A 22,908-nucleotide genomic window follows, 5' to 3' on the forward strand; every position below is an offset into this window, starting at 1 on the left:
AATATCACTTTTTAAACAGCTTCAATATTATTTAAAGCATCAATACTACTCCCGACCTTCCCCCTCCACTGTGGGACGCCAATGTCCATGAGAGGATAGGCGGTGAGAGTGAGGAACCTCCGATCCCACAGGGAGCATTGTGCTCTTTTCGTCACTTCCCTTGGAAAGGTCCCTCAATTACAAGACTACTATCACAGAAATTTGCCCCAGTTTTGGAGATGCCTATAATGTTTGGGAATATGTGAGTAAGACTGATAACACTAGATCACAAGAATATTTTCTTAAAGGACATATTGCACTATATTTTGTCCTATTCTTATTTTCGGTCACCACTTTGCGCTCCCCTGACCTGGGATGAGGAGAGAATTTTGGAAGAATTGGTGGAACAATTCTTAGGCCGCGGGCATGGTGCCTCGGGCCGCGCTGAGCCGTGCTCCTGCTCTGCCTCGCCTGCTCAAGCTGGTGCTTTTTTGCAACCTGACAGTCAGTGAACGCGCTTTGGGGGTGGGGTGAAGGCGTGACGGAGGCAGAGCAGAAGCAGAGGCGTGGCAGGAGGCGGGGCTAATCCCGCGTTCCCATTGGATGGTTGCGGTCACGTGACCGCTCCTCCGCTCCCCTCAGCGCCGAAATTTTAAATCTGGCTGTCTCCTTCAATTTGCTGAGCCTCCGCACGCATGCGGAAGGGGATACTAAAGCCGCGCTGATTACAGATGAAGGGGGTAAGTTCATCTGCTCAGCGCGGCTAAGCGGGGTCTGTGCTACCATGCCCGCGGCCTTAGAAGGGTTTGAGCAGCAACCAGTATTTACTTTATTACTATTTTTATATTTGCGCTGTTGTGCTCTTTATATCAGTTGACTGTGTATTTCATTTAATGTCACATTGTATATTTGAGATTACCCTTTACAATGTATGCACATTATATATGCGCCTGCTTACTCTGTTCTCAATTTGAGAACTCATTACCTATTTTTATAAGTAGTTTAAATAGGGAGGAGCGCCATTTGTAACACTTGTTTCTCACTTGTTTCCTGCAGCCCAGGGGTGCCCCAAAACGTGGAAAGAGGTTTTCTATTTATTTACAACACCTGTTATTTTGCTTTTAAAGTTGCATTATAAGCTTCTTGTCTAGCTTCTGATGTCTCCAATTATTTTATACAGTTTGGGACACATGCAGGGAACTGAGAATGTATATATGTATGTATGTATGTATGTATGTATGTATGTATGGTGCCTCTCTTTTTAGGCCTAGGGTCGTCCAACTCTGTTAAAATCGAGTCAATATTGCACCCTGGGGAAAAATACCAGATCGTATTACCTCAATTTTAAGACCAAAGTTTTATTTTAGACTTGTCGTGATGCTGCAATTAATGTAAAAGATAATAATGGGTTAATTACCACATCACGATCATATGGGATGGTAATGTCATATTTCTACCATAGGGATATGTAATATAAACTATATATACATGTGTCTTTCTACACATGTTCCTTTTCAAGATTACCTTTAACTGGATGAAGTGTATATTCGGATATATCCCAGATAGTATCTAGATACATGTAAGTGTGTACAGTTTAGAACTAGTATATGTTGTAGCTGGGAAGGCTTTTATTATACCATTGTGTTTTCTGGTTTCCCCTATTTTCATATGCCTGGGATGAGTGCTTAAGTCTACGCGATGGAGGACATTTCTCTCCACTGCATACAAAATGGACTGCAGATTCAAATTTAAAGATCTCCTACCTCAGGGGAGTGGGAAAAGCAAACCCATATTCTATCAGGGGATATGGGAGCTAAGGAGAGGCCTTTGGGGTCTCAAGTTCCTTGGGTTGATTCCAGGGACCAGAGAGAAAGAAAGTAGTGTACATGTTGGTATGCTGTATGAAGAATAAAGAACGGTTCCTGTTTTATACTCCTGCCTGAGCCTGCAGTTAATCAGGGGGCATACAAGAGGGTTTTCCTGCAGGGACTGCATCCAGTTCTGCTGGTGCCTACGGGGAATGGAGGCGCTGCACCAAGGAAAGAACGAAGAGGAATCCTAAAGCCTGTCCTGTTCGTCCCCAACTAACACCGGCAGACACTTATTATCCTGTAAGCCTAGCAGGTGAGCAGCACAACACCACCAGGTAACAGTGAAATCTCCCAGAGGGTGGGGGAATACCTGTTATGTATGTATAAAATGTATAGACATGTTTTCTGACACATTTAAATATATGGATATGCAAAGGAAATGTATTACCACTTTACTAGAACAATGAAATACAAATGCAAAATAAGTACTAATTTGCCAATACACGAAAAACAATAAGATAAAATGCATCAAATTAATCACTTAGTAGGCAGGTATTATTTTGCTTATACAGCTACTGTTGGTGATAAAAACTTGACAAAAATGTTTAACTTTGAAAGGCCAGTAATAATAATACTCAGGTTTTCTGGTGGAGGCTCAGATCAGTAAACAGCGGTTAACAGATGACAAGTTTGATTACCGTTGGCTGTAGGCAAGACGTATGGATCCCTTAGGAAAAGCAGCACAGGCTGGTGGGCCAGTTTGCTGGAAAGGTCAAAAACACAAGTGTCAGCATCAAAAATGGTAAACAGAAAATACAACAAACTAGTTTCAATAAGGTGATGAGCTGAAACTGCATTGCAGGGAAACTCAGATGTCTCCCGTTGCAATGTTCCAATGACAAGACAAAGTATCTTGTGGCAGAAAGGAAAATAACTAAAAGCGATGAAGAAAAATGTGTTATTTCTAATATACTAAACAACATATTACAGAGGTAACTGTGTGTCCATGTACACACACACACCACACTCAAATACAACTAAAAAAAAATTTAAAAAAAGAGTAAGATTCAGAAATTAAAAGGGCAGTTCAACCTACTCATTTTTAAAATTATGTAATATAAGTAATATAACCACAAATATATATATATATATATATATATATATATATATATATATATATATATATTAAAAAAAACTCACCTGACCTCCTGTGTTAGTAATTATCTTCACAGTAAATAATACCTCCTTCATGTCATTGGAACATTGAAACCCCGACAGAGGCGCCCCTGTGTGACCTCACAGCCACTCAGATTACAACTTCCTGGTCATGCTTTAATCTGAGAGGCGACGAAGTCCCCGAGGGACGACTTTGTCGGGGTTTCAATGTTCCCGACGGATCAGAGAAGACACTGATTACCGGGATAATCATCACCTCTACAGAAGTTCAAGTAGGTTTTTTTTTTTATGTATGTGTTTATATTATTTACATTAGATAACATTAAAAAAAAAGAAAGAAAATGGAGTAGGGTAACTGCTCCCTTAAAACAGTAATCCCAGCACAAGATAAAATTAATTCTTTATATAATTGGAATGGTTTTCAGCTCTGGGGATCCCCCGGTTCCTGCGTTATATAACCTTTTCGGTGCTACTGCTCCTCATGGAGAATCCAATATGGCCACCACTGCCGACCACTAGGAACCGATGATGTTGCAGCTTCCTACAGTCACACATCCCACGAGATTTGGTGCCCATATTGTTTAAAAAGGAGGGAGCACCGGCACTGATGAGTACACTGTTAATTATACTGGAAACCAGGGGGTCGTTGTAGCTGAAAATAGCGAGGTTCAGCACTGGAGGATACACCGGTTAAAATTATGTAAAAAAAAATACACATTAAAAAATAAAAATAAATAATCAATTCCTGGTGTGATTGTTGCTTTAAAGTGTGCACTATATTATAATACATTAGGAGCTCTCATGTCCTGACATGATTAATCTTTTTGCTTTGCAGCAGTATCCAAACATGGCAACAAAACCCATAAAGCAACAGTGTACAAACGTTCAGGCTAGTAGCTAAGTACATAGTGCTCCTGGCACGGTTCTCTGGTAATTACAGAGAGTTGCAGATAAACCCCATGAAAATGGCATGCTGTAGATCCCAAGAAGTAATATCGTACCTATCCTTTGGCCGACTACTAGTAGTGACAAAAACAGACATTTTTACTTATAATGATTTTCCATGACAGTGCATGACTATAGGTAAACACTCCCTGCTGTAGGTAGGACACAAATATCCGTTTGAAAATACTGTAGGTGTGTATATATAAAGGAGACTTCCACTCACCTATTCTTTAGTGGAACGTCTTGCTAAGAAGTATAATTATTTTAGGAGTGAGAAAAAGGAAAGAAAACGGGAATACTACTACTTTAGGTGGGAACCCAAGATTCACGGTCATGGAGAGACTACGAGAAAATAATTGACCAAAAATAGAAATTTCTGTTTCTCTTTCGTCTCCATGACACTGAATCACAATAGGGAAATCCCAAAGCAGTCCCAAGACATAGCAGGGAGGAAGATTATTGCACAATTACTCAGAGAACTTTACGTTCAAAACTTAATTCATCTGAAGCAAGTTGATCTAATTTATCAAGTTTGGTGAACGTGTGTAATAAGGACCACGCGTCCACTCTGCACATCTGATCTGATAATGTTTGATGTTTTAATGCCCATGATGTTGCCATTGCTCTTGTAGAATGGGCTTTGATTGAAAGTGGAATATCTTGGTGTTTGAACCTATAGAACTCTCGAATAGTAGTCCTAATCCATCTGGCTACAGTGGATTTGGATGCCGCACTTTCTGTCTTGATGTCAGCAAAAAATATGAACAGCCTCTTGGAGGATCTTATATCCTTGGATTTTTACAGGTAAATTTTAATAGCTGCGTTTAATAGGTACAATCTTTCCTCTGCGTGATTCTTTGGGTTTGGGCAGAAAGGGACTATTATTTCCTGGTTTACATGGAGATTTGAAATTAGTTTGGATGAACTGATGGAACTGTTCGCATAACCACTTTGTCTTGATGAAATACAAAATAGGGCAAGTCACATGATAAAGCTTCTAGCTCAGATTCTCTTCTGGCAGGTGATAGCTGTTAAAAATAGTTTTCAATGAAAGACATTTTAGTAAGTTTTCTGTTGTAGACATCTGCTCTGCTTGATGCAGAATCTTGTGTATTCTATTGGGTAGAAGATGTATGTATGTCTTTATTTATATAGCGCCATTAATGTACATAGCGCTTCACAGCAGTAATACACATGGCAATCATATAAATAACAAATAATATAAATAACACATAAAGGGGAGAAGTGCTTCAGACAAAAGTACCATTTAGGAAAAGGAGTCCCTGCTCCAAAGAGCTTACAATCGAATTGGTTGGTAGAAGAACGTACAAAGACAGTAGGAGGACGTTCTGGTTAGTGCGTCTGCAAGGGGCCAAGGTTTATGTATGAGGTGTTAATTATCAGCCATGCAGCTACTCATATGCTTCCTTAAGCAGGTGTGTATTGAGGTGGGGGCAGTCAGTGAGAAAGGTTTAAGGTGGGAAGAAGATGAACTATGGCGCTCTGTGTTGAACAAAAGATCGAGAACTTTTTTTTGAGGTATTAAACTGCGCTTCTTTTAGTTTATTATCCACCCATGGTCTTGAAGAATATGAATTGTCTGCTCCGTATGACAAATTGCTTCCTCTCTCTGGTAAGCCATCGTTCAGATATGGGATGACACATATGACTGGTTGCCTTAAATAGGCTATTAACACTGCCAATACTTTGGTAAATACTTGAGGTGCCATTGATAACCCAACAGAAGTGCCTGTAATTCCCCAAAATGAAGAAGTAAAGGTACTTCTGGTGACACAGATGGATGGCACACGAAGGCAAGCATCCTTTAAGGTAGGGGTGCGTAAACTTTGTGCGCTGCACCCCACTGCCACCCCCTCTGCTTGCGCCCGCCCCTTATCTAAAATCTGGCGTCAAATGACGAGTGGGGTCACGTGACCGCGTCGTCATTTGACGCCATTTGCCATGGCAATGCGTCACATGACCCCATGGGCGTCATTTGACACTGCGTTGCCGAATACAAGGTAGGAGACACTTCATTTACATGCTGTGGGGAAGAGCGTGGGGCCTCTGCAACCACCGTGCCCCCCCCCCCCCAGAAAAATCTTGCGCCCCCCACTTTGCGCACCTCTACTTTAAGGTCTATGGATCTTAAAAACTCCTCATCTATTGCATTCATCTCATGATCTCATTTTGAATCTTGATTTATTTGTGAAGATCTTTAAGATCCAACACTGGTCTGAATGTGCCTTTTCATGGGAACCAATAACAGATTGGACTAGAAGCCTCAGTGCTGCTGGCCTTCTGGAACTTTCTTGATACATCTCTGTAATGCCTCAAGTCCCGGGGCGCCTTTAACAAAAGGAACCTTCTTCTTGGGTTATGTTGGTAAAATTCTATAGTGTACCCCTCTGATATTATTTGAAGGACCCAGCGATCTGTAATTGTCTGGGTCCATTCCTCCTTGGAGAAAAGCAGCCTGCCTCCAAGACCGCTTGTCTTCATGGAAGGGACCTGTTGCGCCTCAGAAGTTTTTGTTTCCTATGGTAGGTCGAGTATATCCAGATTTATGGCGAAACCTACTGGACATTCTGTTGGTGTTAGCCAGTGTAATTTGGAATCTTGAACCTTTGAAGGGCTTGGATTATCAAAAGGACGAGTATATATGACCTTGATGATGACATGATTTTTTTTAATCTTATGTCCTGTTAAAGAAACACTCCTTATCCCCCTGCAATTCTGTTGATTATCGCTTCAAGTTCTGGACCAAAAGCTGCGCTCCTAAAATAGGAATAAACACCAACTTGTTTTTTGAGGCTACATCTGCTCTCCATGGTTTTAGGTTCCTGGATGCAACTGCTAATGTGGAAGATCTTACTAGTAAGCGGTTCGTATTGAAAGAAGCATCACCCAAGAAATCCAGAGCTTCTGACATGATTGAACAATCTTTTAAGATTTTGTGTCGTGGTGTTCCTGTCTGAATGGCTTCCTGGATATAGGAAAAAATAGATTTTCATAGTGCAGGCTAAGCATGCCATTGCGATTACTGGTCTGTATGCTATGCCTACTGCAGTAAACACCTTCAACAAACGCTCTCTATTCTTCTGTCCATCGGGTCTTTGAAGGATGATGCGTCTGTAGAGGGATTGTAAACTTTCTGGCTAGTCTGGTGATGCCTTAGGCAGGGATTCCCACAATTCTTTGTCTTCCTCATTAAAAAGATACATCCGTTGGAAATGCTTCAAAACTGTATTTCTTCTGTCAGGGTTCCTCCATTCACAACCAATAAGCTCAGATATAACCTTATGGACTGGGAAGGTCTTCATTTTTTTTTTTATATTTCCGAATGTAGATTGTCCAGCTGGATTCCCAGAGTGGAAAACATTTAGTTTAGTAGGCAACCTATCTCTTTCACGTTAAAACTTGTTGCATCATAATTGCCATCTCCTCCTGCTGACGAAACGTGATCCCAAGTTTCAGATAAAATAGAATGTCTTCCTTCTTCCGTTACCAGATACAGTATATCGGATTCCATATCAACATACTGTTCTTGCCTTGGTCTTTTTACAGTGACTATAAATGCTTCATTCCTGGCTGAGATAAATGGTTCTACCACTGACGTATTAAACCAGGAAAAGAAGCCTGACATTTGTGCTGGAGCCTCTTCTAAGGCAATCTTCCTTAAACACATTTGGCATAATTTGCCTGTTGATCTTACTTGCAATCTTTTTGGGACTTGCAGCAATCTCCTAAGAAAGGGCCTCCGTTTTTCTTGCAGAACGGAAAAATGGAGCGAGAGTAGACATAATAAAGAAACCCAGAGGTCAAGGCACAAAGCCAAAAGTAAATAGAAAGCATAAGAAAATAAAAAAAAAGGTAAAGGGAGGAATAGAGACACACATTGTCTTGATCAATTCTTTCTAATGCTCATGGGACGGACCTCTGCAGGAAGTACAGATGAGGACTTCCCAGTAGACCTTCTTCAATCCACAGCTGACGGGAAAGAGAAGATACTGCCTCCCGTTAGCTGTCAACTCCTACCCTCACGGATGCTTGCGTATGCACACAAGCACTTCTGTGATGACGCTGTTTCACTTCCGATCCCGCGCTCTGTCTCACATGGCAGTAGAGACTCTAACCTTGGAGGGCATGCAGAAATCAGATGATCCATTGCATGGATGACGACCAAGGATGAAGGGAAAACCCACTCCACAACCACTCCATCCAGCTCTCCTACCCAGATGCGTAGGGCTCATTTAAATATAAGGTGCCCAGAATAAGCAAAGAAGAGTTTCTGCTATGCATACTCTTTCCACGCCACCCCAACCCACCCCGCTACTCTCACAACAGCTTAAAAAGGGGAGTCTCTGTACCAGGGTAGAGATAGGGCGGCCGTGGATGATTCTCATACCACAAGCTACCGTGGGCAGCCAACAGGCAGCCCAAGGAGAGAAAATATCAAAACCTGTTTTAACTAAATTAATGCTCACCCCTAAGGTGTCCTCCTCACCTAGTAGGACACAAACAAATGAAAGGTGTATATAAAGGAAACTCTCCTCTCATATTCCATTTTCAATCATATGATTGTGTCCTACCTCCAACTGGGAGTGACCTATTACCCCCTGGTGAGCACCATCATGGAGACGAAAGAGAAAAATGGCAATACATAATTGGCCACTTGTCAGAAATAGCCGAGTAGGCAACACTGTAGCTTTAGAAAAAAAATATTCAGTGTTCTTTTCATGCTACACATTTTTACTACATATAACGGTAAAAAAACAAACTTGTTTTTAGAAACTTACCTAGTTTCTTCTGATTCTATTTCATCAATGGACCTGAAATATAGTGTTGTGGTTATGATTGCACATTACACACATTAAAAGTATCAAGACCCGTCTACATTAGCCATTTCCTAAAACAGTATCAGGCATGTGGAATTAATGATGAGACTGTGAACCCACGACATATCTGAAGCTTGTAATAAATATCTTATTGTCCTCTAAATGATGTGAACAAGGAATTACTCAAGTTACCGCAAACCTAATGAGAAATATGGAGATAAACTATGAATTTTAGTAGCGCCCAGATGCTCTCGCCCGTCCTCGTGTCATGATACTAATCAACTACTATTTAAGACCCTTTGCAGATCGGAGTCCACTAACATGATTAGGTCACTTTATTATCCACATCATCCTTGGACAGCACTGTTGTTCACACCATAAAGACATACATACAGTTCTCATCCTTGAGGCAGTCACGCAGTTTATTCCCATTAAATAGAGGAATATGTTCAAACTCAACAACTGAGAAGCATTTCCATACTGCTCTCCTATATCATCATTCCTTGGTATGCCTCTATATAATTATGGCAATAAATATCTCCTGGCAGAGTATTTGAATTATGAAAATAAATACCAATGGGCTTACAACCAGAAGCTCAGACAAAAGGAGTACAAAGCAAAGCTTTGTCATTTATCATGTAAATCATTCATACACCATTATTATACAGATGAGCAAAAAATTCAGCCTTACCCACAACTCTCTGCTTTTGGTAGTGATGGTAAATGGCGAACATTCAGGAATTCAAGAAATATTTTTGGAAGTTCTTCATTTTCAAAGATGACTGTCTGCAAATCCACCAAAAATACACAATTAATGTAATCCGCTTTTCTGTAACCAGATAAAAACAGGACAACTAAATAATACATCAAAAGACAGGGGAGCCCAATGCTACATCCAATTGACAAAACATATATGGTATAAAGTTAAATACTTCAATAATAATATTTTCTTGGTTATTTAGTTAAACCCTTTGGCCAAAGCATCATAAGCCTGCATACCAACGTCAAGGTATAACCAAATTTGCCGGTACTAAAACTACACTGTGAACCTTTCCTTCCCTGGGGGAACAACCATAGTAGGTCCTGTCCATATAGCAAAATGAAAATACCTTCCAAGTTAAAAAGGTGGGGAGGGGCAAGTTCTGGGAGGAGGGGCCACTTACCTCCAAACAATTGTTGCCAGTTAGAAATTGATCAACACACACATTCCCAGCAAGCTCAAACCCCAACACACACCACATACACACATATACAGGCATACCCCACATTAACGTACGCAATGGGACCGGAGCATGTATGTAAAGCGAAAATGTACTTAAAATGAAGCACTACCTTTTTTCCACTTATTGATGCATGTACTGTACGGCAATCATCATATACGTGCATAACTGATGTAAATAATGCATTTGTAACCAGCTCTATAGTCTCCCCGCTTGCGCACAGCTTAGGTACAGGTAGGTAGCCGATATTGCTGTTCAGGACGTGCTGACAGGCGCATGCACGAGCTCCCGTTTGCCTATTGGGCAATATGTCCTTACTCGTGAGTGTACTTAAAGTGAGTGTTCTTAAACCGGGGAATGCCTGTATATATACAGGCATTCCCCGGTTTAAGAACACTCTAACTCCGGTTTATGAACATTCTAACAATCAAACACTTTTCAGTTTTATTATATATAGAAGATATATATATATATATATATATATATATATATATATATATATATATATATATATATATATCTTCTATATATAATAAAACTGAAAAGTGTTTGATTGTTAGAATATGTGGGGAATCTGATTGGTCCCTCGGTCCGCCCGCACCCCCCTCCCCCCCCCACGACTCTCATTGGCCAAGAGGTATGCTCCACTGTGACAAACATTGGTCCCTCGGTCCGCCCGTCCATGGTCCGCCTCCCCCACGACGCTCATTGGCCAAGAGCTACACTGACATCACTGACACACCTACTCCACTGTCACACACTCACAGTGCCACACCATACCCCTTGAGACAGTCATCTTAGACTATCACCCCTGCGGAGTCACACACTGACCTTGGTAAATTTAATCCACCTCAGACTATCACCCCTGTCTAATTTTTCTCATTCCTAATTTTTCTCCTTCCCGCCTGCTCCACACTCCCTCTGGCTTTGACATTGCTAACTTTAACACACCTCAGACTATCACCCTTGTCTAATTTTTCTCCTTACAGCCTCCTACACACTCCCTGTGCCTTTCACCTTGGTAACTTTAACCCACCTCACACTTTCACCCCTGTCTAATTATTATCCTTCCCGCCTGCTCCACACTCCCTCTGGCTTCCCGGCCGTTCCCTGTGGCACCCTACACCTCCGCACGCTCCGCTGCACACTCCCTTCCCGCCCGTTACGCCCTCAACATTTCACCGCGCCTTCACGGACGCGCTCCACACTCCCTTTGGCTTCCCGGACGTTTCCCTCCCTTCATCCACACTCCCTCTGGCTTCCCGGACGTTCCCGGTCGCACCCTAAACCTCCGCACGCTCCGCTGCACACTCCCTTCCCGCCCTCAAAATGTCACCGCGCCTTCACGGACGCTCCAAACACTGCAGCCGCACCTCAAAACGCTACAAACTCACCCTCCACGGACGCTCACAAGCCTGTCGCCGCACATTTTTACCATCTTACACGACGATACACATTACATTCATTTTTTTAACACTGTCGACGCTCCGCACACAAAATGGCCGTAACATTTACGCCTTCCCGCGCACCTATGCACACTACATTTCACATTCACCTACTGTAAATGTCCGCCTTCAAAAAAATGTCCTTATTCACAAAATGTCCGCTTTCCCGCACCATCAACACTCCCTTCCCGCCTTAACCTACTCAAAATGTCCGCCTTCAAAACATGTCTGCATTCACAAAATGTCCGCCTTCCAGTACCATCAACACTCCCTTCCCGCCCACTACAAACAACCCTGTCGACTGTACGCTATAACGATACACGCTCATATTACATTAACAATAAAAACATCTATTAAACAATATTTTCACCCTAACTTCACCCCACCTCATGTCCGTATGCGCTTCGCACGCCCGCTACTCATCTCCATCTGCGCTCCGCACTGCTAATTTCACCCTTCCCCTCATCATGCCTGCACTCGCATTAAAATTGGTTCCTTCACACACGACACTCAACAATACCTTCACCTGCATGTCCGTCTGAGCGCCGCACGGCCGCAACTCATGTCCGTCTGCTTCCCATCATCAACACCACACACGATCCACACTCAATTAACCCCTGAAAAATGCTGCAATTAAGTACTCATCACACTGTCGCCCCTCCGCACAAACACTTTCAACATTCACTCAACAGCACCTTACCTTCAGTGTCCGACGCTACTATATGACAATGGCGTCCCTCTACATTAACTCACGCTTGAAAACACATATTACACTATAATAAAAATACCTTAAACTAAACCTTTCACTGAAAAAACTTTTATACCACCCATCATCTTTTTTAACACACACCCATCCTATTTTTACTTCCACCCCCCTTTCTCTTTTTTCACCCACCACCCACTCCTCTTTTTCCACCCACCCCCCCACACAAACATACCCTACACCCTCAGTCATACAATCCCCACTCCACTACACCCTCCCTTACCCCAACACCTGAACCCCTACAGCAGTCACCTCTCCCTTCCCCACACTCCCCTCCAACCTCCACTCTCCTCCCACCCCACCCTCCACTACACTACCCCCTAAAATACCCTCCCCTACACTCCCCCTCCCCCTCCACAGCACCTCCATCCTCCCCTACCCACTTCCACACACTCCCCTCCCTCCTACACTATACTGCCCCTCCGCACCACCTCCACCCTCTCCTCACCCCTCCTCCACTCCTCTTTTCCCCCACAACCCTTCATCCTCTTTTTAACCCTCCCTTACCCCACTCTTCACATTCTCTCCACCCCCAACCCTCTTTCCCACAACCACAAATACTAAATTTAACAAACTTTCACAGGTCGCACAACAACCGCTATTTTGGCATCAAGACGTACCGCGTTTCAAACACATAACATTCTACTGATAACCGGTAAATCTGTTACATCCATCTACGCATAACTTCCTACATATAAACACTAATATACATACTTACTCCACCATCACCCATCCACTCAACCATACCCTACCCCTCAACCCTACAATACACCATCAACTACCCCCTCCCCTCAACTACCACCTCACTTGCCCCCATAAAAATGTCCCCTCTCCCTTCATCCACTCTACTCCACCTCCAATCACCATCCACACCACATCCACCCTACCCTCTCCCCCTTCCCCTATACTCCACTCCACCCTCCACTTCCCTCCCCACCACATCACACTCCACCCTTCACACCACCACTTCCACACTCCCATCACCACTTCACCCTACACTCACCCCTCAATCCTCACCTCCTCCCTCCTACAGTACACACTACCCTTACCCCTACACTCCACCATCCACAACTTCCAACCCCTGTACACAAAACAATAAACACATCTTCTTTATCGCCCTTACTCCATCATCATCCACGCTCCTTCTACACGCCCACCATCCTCCTTCATCCACTCATCTACACCTTCTCCTTTAATAGTATTTCACAAATATAACCCTATCACTTATCACACACACACAAACCTTTTTACTACCTCCCCACACATCTTACTCTCCATTGCCACTCTCTACCTACTCTTGCACACAAATAACTCTTTCACACAACACCCTCTTTCAAACACACCTCTTTAGTCCACACACTATTAATCCATTTCATACACTTTCACAGGTACCACAACTATTCCTTTTTCCTGTTGCTCAACACATTCAACGCTTATCCGGTAAGTCTATTACATCCATGTAGGCATAACTGCTACAACCTTTACCCACCAGGTCTTTCACAAAAACACAGTCTTTCACCACAACCACTCTTCCACCACACACACTTTATCCATTACATACACTTCCACAACTCACAAATCTATACCATTTTTACACATAACACTTTTTATACATCTACACCTGAAGCACACACAACTATGTACACCTACACGGTAAGTTAATAACATAAATCTATGTCTACCCAGACAACGCATCCTAACCCTCAACAATCACCTACACAATCACCAGCCCCTCCACACTCCCCCCTCACCTCACCCCCCTCCTCCACCCTCAACTCCACCTCCCCTCCACCCTCATCTCATCCACACCATCAACCTTCAACACTACTTTACTTTCACTTCCTCGTTCACTCCGACCACACTCCTCCTACATGCACACCTTCCTCCTAACAACACTACCCTACACCCTATCCTTTCAAAGTATTTACAAAATAAACCCATATCAATTATTACCACAACACAACATCTGTTACTACCTACCCCCCTCTTACTCATCTTTAGCTCTCCGTCTGCGCCCACCCCTAACACCACTATTTCACACACTTTCACAGGTCTCTCCACTGGCGCCTTTGATCGTTCTACAGCTGTCCCACCTGATCCCCACGCAGACTTAGCCTCTACAAAAAAAGGTTGCATCTGTAAACTGTATACAAGGAACACATTTAGCAGTTTACACGTGTACACACACAACAAATTAACTTAACATAAACCATGCCTCCCCAAAAAAAAATAAGATTGAAACATGTACACTGATAAAAATGATGAGAGATGGATCACAAAACCACATATTAAACTGTCGACAACTATTTCATCAGTTTATTGTTGACATGTATGCTAAAATTGAACGTCTTCTATACATACGTTTACATCAAAAACAACTTCGCGTTGATCAATACATACATCTGAAGGATGCTGTAGTGAACGATGGAAACATTGATAGCATTGGAAAAATTCTAATTCTACCTGCAACTTTCACAGGAAGCCCTAGGCACATGCACGAATATGCACAAGACGCTATGTCATATGTTAGAGCATATGGACGCCCAGACTTCTTTATTACATTTACATCTAATCCATCTTGGACACAGATAAAAGAAGAACTATCTTTTGGACAGGCACCCAGCGATAGACACGACTTAGTTGCACGAGTCTTCAGACAAAAGCTACAGAAATTTATGAACATCATAACGAAGAACCATATATTTGGACAAACAAGATGCTGGATGTACGCTATTGAGTGGCAAAAACGCAGACTTCCACATGCTCATATTCTCATATGGCTAAAAGAAAAAATACATATTGATAGCCTCATCTCTGCTGAGTTGCCTAATGAACACGAAGACCCAATACTATTTGCAGTTGTCACCAAAAATATGATTCATGGACCATGTGGAAACAGTAATGCACCATGTATGAAGGAGGGGAAATGCATGCAAAAATATCCTAAACAATTCCTTTTGGAGACACAAAGTGGAGATGATGGATAACCTCGCTATCGAAGACACGCTCCATCCGACGGTGGATACACAGCAACAATCAATCTTCAAAACAACACAACTATACAAGTGGACAACAAATGGATTGTTCCATATTCTCCACTTCTTTCAAAAATGTTTACCGCACACATAAATGTTGAATACTGTAATTCCGTTAAATCTATTAAATACATTTGCAAGTATGTTAATAAAGGAAGCGACATGGCCATTTTTGGAATCACAAATGACAACATAAAAGACGAAGTTTCTCTATACCAGTTAGGCAGATACATCAGTAGTAATGAAGCTGTTTGGAGGATTTTGTGTTTTCCTATTCACGGACGTCATCCAACTGTTGTACACTTAACTGTTCATTTAGAAAACGGACAAAGACTATACTTCACACCTCATAACGCTGAAGCACTTGCAGCTCAACCACCAAACACAACTTTAACTGCCTTCTTTCAATTGTGTCAACATGACTCCTTTGCCAAGACATTACTATATCCTGACATTCCACGATATTACAGTTGGAATTCATCTACAAAACTTTTCAACAAAAGAAAACATGGACTACGTATTGCAGGACAAGACGCCGTTCAAAGTGAAGCATTGGGTCGTGTTTATACAGTTCATCCAAATAACGCAGAATGCTTTTTTTCTACGAATGCTACTTCATACCGTTCCAGGACCAACTTCTTTTATACATCTGAAAACGGTCAATGGCCACCTTTGTCAAACTTATAGAGAAGCTTGCCAAAAACTTGGCTTACTAGAGGATGATCAACACTGGAATACAACTTTATCGGAAGCAGCTTTACACTCTTTACCAAATCAAATAAGAAACCTTTTTGCTATTATACTCACCACCTGCCATCCATCCAACCCTAACACTCTATGGGAGACATATAGAGAAAACATGAGGGAAGATATACTGGCAAAAGCACGAACAGACAACCCAACACTAGAGTTAACATTTTCTCCTGAAATTTACAACGAAGTCCTCATATTGTTGGAAGATAAATGTCTAGCTATTAATAACAATACACTACTTCAATTAGGTGTCCAATCTCTTCAACATAATCACCCCGATATACTTAATACAGACATTATGCGTGAGAGAAACTACAATATTCAAAATCTACAAGCATATGTAGCATCAAAAAAAATCATGTTAATCGCACAACAATTAACCACATATGAAAACATTATGGATCACATCACAAAGGGAGAAGGTGCAATACTTTTCCTCGATGCTCCGGGAGGAACAGGCAAAACATTTCTCATAACCTTACTCCTTGCAGAAATTAGAATGGAAAATGAAATAGCACTTGCAATTGCATCATCTGGCATTGCAGCCACTCTTATGGATGGAGGAAGAACTGTGCACTCAGCTCTAAAATTACCTCTAAACATTGCCAATGAAGAAAACCCAATATGTAATATTACTAAAACATCTAGCCAAGCACACGTACTACAAACTTGCAAAATAATTGTGTGGGATGAATGCACCATGGCTCACAAAAAATCCCTTGAAGCCCTAGATAGAACATTAAAGGACTTATGTAACAGTCAAGACACCATGGGAGGAGCTGTGCTACTTTTAGCAGGAGATTTCAGACAAACCCTTCCAGTTATCCCAAGATCCACACCAGCAGACGAACTTCATGCATGCCTTAAAGCTTCTCATCTATGGCAACACATTAAACATTATCCATTAACTACAAATATGCGAGTGCAACTTTTAGGAGAATCAACTACACAAGATTTTGCTAACAAGATTATTCAAATTGGAGAAGGTACTTTACCTACTACATTAGCATCAGGAAAAATCACTTCCCCACCTAATTTTGCACACAGAGCTCATCAATCACGTATATCCAAAGATCGTACGCAATTACACAAATCATCAGTGGCTATGTGAACGAGCCATCCTTGCAGCTAAAAATAATTCTGTTAATGACATCAATAATCTAATTCAAGATATGCTTCCAGGAAATATAACTGAATACAAGTCCATAGATACCGTCGTAGATGCAGATGAAGCCGTTAACTATCCCACAGAATTTCTAAACTCGCTAGAGCCACCTGGAATGCCACCACATCGCCTTCGACTTAAACTTGGATCACCCATCATGCTACTTCGAAATCTCAACACACCTAACCTTTGTAATGGAACAAGACTCTGCATCAAATCATTAATGTCCAACCTGATTGAAGCTACTATATTAACAGGCAAGGCCAAAGGAGAAGATGTCTTCATACCCCGCATTCCACTCATTCCTACCGACATGCCCTTCAATTTCAAACGCCTACAATTCGCAGTCAGACTCGCATTTGGTATCACCATCAACAAATCCCAAGGACAATCAATCAAGTGCCCTGGTATAAACTTACAATCTCCATGTTTCTCCCATGGACAGTTATATGTGGCATGTTCTAGAGTCGGATCACCACATGACATATATCTTTGCTTCAACTGGATCAACAAAAAATGTTGTTTATAAACAAGCCTTACAATAAACATCTACTTCAATAATATTTTATTAATCTACTTTTTATTTTAAACAACAATATATATATATATATAATGTGGTGGGGGTTTGAGCTTGCTGGGAATGTGTGTGTCAACTAAATAATACATAATCTAATATAACATTTAGAATGGATTTTTCTTGAATCAACCCATTTGATTATATATTTGCTTGCAACATAAATACTTTCAACTGCACAGAGAAATGTCTGCGTAAACACTTTGATGGATAAAGATTAGTAAATAAAAAAAAGCCTCAGGTGAATGTAATTTTTTGAAAGTCCTTGGGGTCAGTGATTTTTTTTTCTTTTTTGGTCGGAATGAACTTTTATCTCTTGTTTCTATTTAAGCAAAAAGAAAACAAAATGTTCAATTTCAATGGCTGAAGCTATTTCATTACTCAGCCTCGAAGGAATCCCATCCATCACTGCACTGAGAAAGAGTAAATCTCCCATGGGTTCAGAGACTTACTCTGGTTTTATTAATGCAAGATTTAGGAAATGTTAACAATGTGAGTTGTTTGTTTAGCTTGACAGATCAGCTTACGATGCACTAGCCACATCTATAGTATATTTGATAATGACAAAGGACAGGCCCCAGAACTGATGTCAAGTCATTCACAGCTAAGCCCTGATATTTCTTTGGAATTAACAGAGGGGCATTTTGTGTGGTTGTACAATACATTTTATAGGCAGCAAAGGAACCGGGAAAGATAGAGGTAAAAAAACAAAAAAATGACGTTGAAATAAATGTTGAAGACGAATACTGCTAAAATGAGGCACTGAATCGTAGCAGTTTCAATCAGAGAACTACAGAAGTGGTGGGTAAAGCAGTTTATTAACTGTGAAAATAAAATAGATTACAATTAAAAAAAATTAAAAAGAAGAATACATGCTAAATGATCTGTACATCTTGGTAAGTTTTATATCTAGTGAAAGATTTGATAACCTTCAAAGAACACATTTTTGTGTGTTGTGATATGACACCTGGATGGAAAATGTATGGGTCTCTCAAATTCATGAACACAACAGGGGGGGGGAGAAGAACTGTGCAATTCTGCATATGTGTTTAATCTGTGAATCTTTAAAAAAAAAATATATATATATATATATATATATACAGTAAATTAAAATGCATTCCAGTGCATTTTCTACCCAATTTCAGTAGAAAAACCACCCGATCACAAGGTGCCAAAAAAGAATCTAAACTTAGACACGACCAAGCCATTTGCAAATTGGAAAAACATTAATCTATGTAATTTTTGCATGGGCATTTTGTAGAAAGAAACCACCGGTGCGATGCAAACAATGGGCTATATCTACTTGACAGTACAGAGCAAGAAGACCATTTATTGAGCATTCACTTAAATGGACTGTACGGTGCCACCACTTTGTAAACCTAGCCCAAGGTGCAATGTGGGGAACAGGGAAAGGAAGACATTTGAAGATCACTGACAGGCTAAACAGCCAACTGTCAGCATGTTGCAACCAAGAACAGCTCATCATAGCTTTGCTATGTGCTGCTCTCTCTGGCAATGCAGTATTTGAACAATTCCACACCACTAAAAAAATATATGTTTACTACTTTTAAACAATAAGGGAAAGACCAATGTTACCTGTCCTTAACCATGCTCAAAGAAACAAAGCCATATACTTGTAAGAAAAGTGCATGTTTGGATACTATAAGTTACCATGCATATACACTGCAATTGAAGGAAACAATACACTGGCGACACACTTTATTCGAGCTCGGCTAGTCCCACGAATTCGGGTATACCCGGGTGTATTGAGGTTTGTGACTGTTTTCTGCCCGAGTGCATTGAGGTATTTTCCAAGCAGGGATTGAAGCATTTTATTCCTGCTGGCTGCAATACTGCACAGTATATATATATATACTGCATTACAATTCATGAATTTATGCCATCTGGTAGACACGCGAAGCATTGCAGCCTATTAAATCCTAATCATTATCATTTAACAGATCAGCCGTCCGTCAGCCAGGCATGAACCCAGGCTGGGAAGGCAAACGCAACGGGGCTTGTCAGAGGTGAGGAGCGGCACATTCCAGGTATCTGCCAGGTACATACTGGGTATTTGCTCGAATAAAGTGTGTCGGTGCAGTATGTGCAAATCATCATTAGTCTTTTAGTCGTTATGAGAAGAAAAAGAAGACAACACAAAGGACCCTTGCTCAGCTGGGGTGAATATATGAAAGCATATAGTGGGATGTGATCAATAAGGATATATACAATACACAAAAACTATAAGAAGAAAAATAAATCCCTTAAATTGAGAGAACTCCCAGGTACATTTATGGGTTAGCTTATTACTTAATGTTTAATATATAGTTTAAAATAAGGGGTTACTGGCAATATATATAGATAAATAAACACAACATGCAGGATATTGCTTGGTCTGCAGCTTTAAGGTGCTAGTTTCCTGCTACACAGTACAGTACTCTTATAGTACATTGGCAAATGTGCTCTGCAGGATACAAATGTGAAAAATATGAGGAAGAAAAGAAGTTAAGATCCACCGGGGTCAGACGCTTTCCTTAATCCTTTATTGTAGGCGCCCGTGAGACCCCCTTAAAGTTTATTTCCTTGGGCATAGATCATTTCAAACCATTTATTTTTTATCTACCATTATGTGCATAAATGTAAGTATACTAAAAACTGTACAATTCTATCACAGTACCCTAAAGAGAAACACAATCCCAAAAGAGGGAAGACAAACACATAGACAGAATAGAGCAAACATTTTTTTCCTATCTAGTTTAAGAAAAGGGGACAATTATAGTTGTGTTCGAAAATTCCACCATGTCCCATGTTTTTTCTACCTTATCATTCACACAAAACTGTGGTCCCCATGGACCCCTCTGATTGGCTGCACATGTTCTCGCATTGACAACCCAAGCACTTAATTGTCAGTTATCTGTTCTTCTTCAGTGGATGAAATACAGTCACAAAACAACAGAGGGACTTGTTCTGCTTTAACCTTAGCTAGCTCTCACCCGGCATTGGAAAGCAGTGTTAAAATATCACAGGCTCACGCTGTACTGCAAAGGAAGACGTGTAAAGAGCGTGATGATTTCCCTCAAGTTTGCTTTTTAGAAAATTGTCACCAGGGTTGGCGTAGACGGCGACATATTTTCAGAGGGGACGCGGATAAGCAGGTTTTAAGAAAGGGGGCAGGTATGTCGGTCTATTTAAGCTGCTGTGCAATGTATGACAGTCACCTGAGATAGAGAAGAGTGCACAAAAGCCTTCATTCCACCCATATCAAGACTGAAAAGCCCTGTGCAATTCTATGGAAGTTGTAATGTGCTCTTCTCCAGGGGGAAAAGTTCATAACAACAAAATGGTTCTGCATGCTCTACCAGCTGGAAAGCTAGAGATTGGCAAAGAGGACAAACATTTAAGAGTTGACCCCTTTGCTGTCTTTTTAGATCCCAATGCTCTCTTCCACTGCCTCATAAATGAAAGCTTAATAATTCTATTTATGGTAGATAATAACTAATAAGGCAAAGTAGTAAGTCCCTCCAAAAAACAGAAACCCAAAACAATCCTTTGTGGCATAAGATCTTCTTTAATTAATCCAAGTTAAAACGGTATGCGCTTAAAAACTTTGAGCAGAAGAGAGACGTAAGTGAAAGCTTTGCAGCATCCGCTCGCAATGTCGGTGTCTGCGACGCTCTTTCCTCGGCTCTTCACTTGGATCTTGCCCACTTTCATTGGTTTCAACTCAAGAGTTTCGTGTGTGCATCACAATGGAAACTAGCTGCCCTTGCCTGCCCTACGTGTTTCAACGGTTTTCCTCCCCACTTCCTCAGGGGCTACAATGAACTTGGCACCATATTTCTATTTATAGGCCCCCTCATGAAGGTAACAGTAAACGCTTTACACAGACAATCCCTTACTCTGGAGATCATAAATAGTAGCTTGAAGGTAGTTGATATGGATTCACCTGGTACTTAAAATACAATATAATAATTCGTTCAACATTAAAATATAAACAGAATACTAAAAGCTTTACAAACATACAAAACAGTGATGGTGCAAGGGAGGATTAAATCCCCTAAATGTTTTGGATAAAATAAAGGTGTTTTAAAAAATGTAATAGCAGGATTATTTGGCAGTGAAAACTTCCTATGCATAAAAAATGCAATATATAAATAAGAGAAACTATATGCATATCTAAAAAGTCTCAAATAAATCATCTACAAAAAGTATAGATACTGTATATACAAACACACCAAAAAAGAGAGAGACACCAGCACTCCTACAGTATACTGTTATGTAATTGGAGTGAACGTTGCAGTAGGAAATGGGAACAATAGCAATACTGTAAAGAACTGGAAGACCAAAACGTCCCAGAACGGGCTGGTTGGACCAGTAAAAGTACCATACTTAACAGTACTCATTTTCACTATCAAATCTTTTTTTTTGTAACTTACATTTTTATTGAGTTTTGAATGGGGGGTACAGAAAAGAAAAGGGGAGGGGGAGTACGGAAACAAAACAGGGGGGAGGGGGTCCATTGACATGCATCATTACATAGCGGAGTTGACAACTTATCTCCGCTTCACCATGCACTGTGTTTGATATTACCCTAAACCGACCACTGATTGGGTGATCAAAGGAGGATTGACCTTATGTCCACTCCCTGGATACCTGCTGAGAGGATCCATGGGTGCCAGACTTTGAGGAACTTGCTGCATGTGTCATTTGTCAGGGATAGTAGCTTCTCCATGTGGCAAATGAATCCTAGCCTATTCTTTATTTTAAGTAGAGGGGGGACAATAGGTTGCTTCCACACTGCTGCCAGTTCGCACCTGACCACTGTGCATATATATGTACCATTAGTTTATTCACCAGTCTGGACATAGATTCAGAGGGTTTATTTAAGAGTAAAAGCCAGGGGTCTAAGGCCATGTCTACCATGAGCATTCTTTGGGCCCATAGTCTTACCTTCTCCCACAGTGAGGACACCTTCGGGCATGTCCACCACATGTGGATGAATGAGGCTATAGGGCACCATGTTAAAAATGGTTTTAAAGCAAAACGTGGCACCGTGTGCTCATTTGCATGTCATTTCACAGAATCCCTTGCTGCAGTGGAAGTGCTGTGTGCTGGGTGATAATGGTGAAAGGTGGGGTTGCAGACCTGTCTAAGACATGCAAATGAGCATACAGTAATAGTATCTATTTACATCCCGGGCAACG

The 22,908-nt window shown here is 41.2% G+C and overlaps 1 protein-coding gene across 2 annotated transcripts in view; it reads right to left on the reverse strand.

Annotated features, from left to right (window-relative positions):
• The window catches only part of SNX24 (sorting nexin 24), a 123,062-nt gene that overhangs the window by 10,301 nt on the left and 89,853 nt on the right, over nucleotides 1–22,908 (reverse strand). For both annotated transcript variants that reach the window (XM_075600934.1, XM_075600941.1), the window contains exons 3-5: nucleotides 9,441–9,535; nucleotides 8,711–8,743; nucleotides 2,489–2,553 (exon numbers count right to left, since the gene is read on the reverse strand). In XM_075600934.1, coding sequence (XP_075457049.1) covers nucleotides 2,489–2,553; nucleotides 8,711–8,743; nucleotides 9,441–9,535 — 193 coding nt within the window. The remainder of the gene's footprint in view (nucleotides 1–2,488; nucleotides 2,554–8,710; nucleotides 8,744–9,440; nucleotides 9,536–22,908) is intronic.

Source organism: Ascaphus truei, chromosome 1 (genome assembly GCF_040206685.1).
Source record: "Ascaphus truei isolate aAscTru1 chromosome 1, aAscTru1.hap1, whole genome shotgun sequence".
NCBI classification, from domain to species: domain Eukaryota; kingdom Metazoa; phylum Chordata; class Amphibia; order Anura; family Ascaphidae; genus Ascaphus; species Ascaphus truei.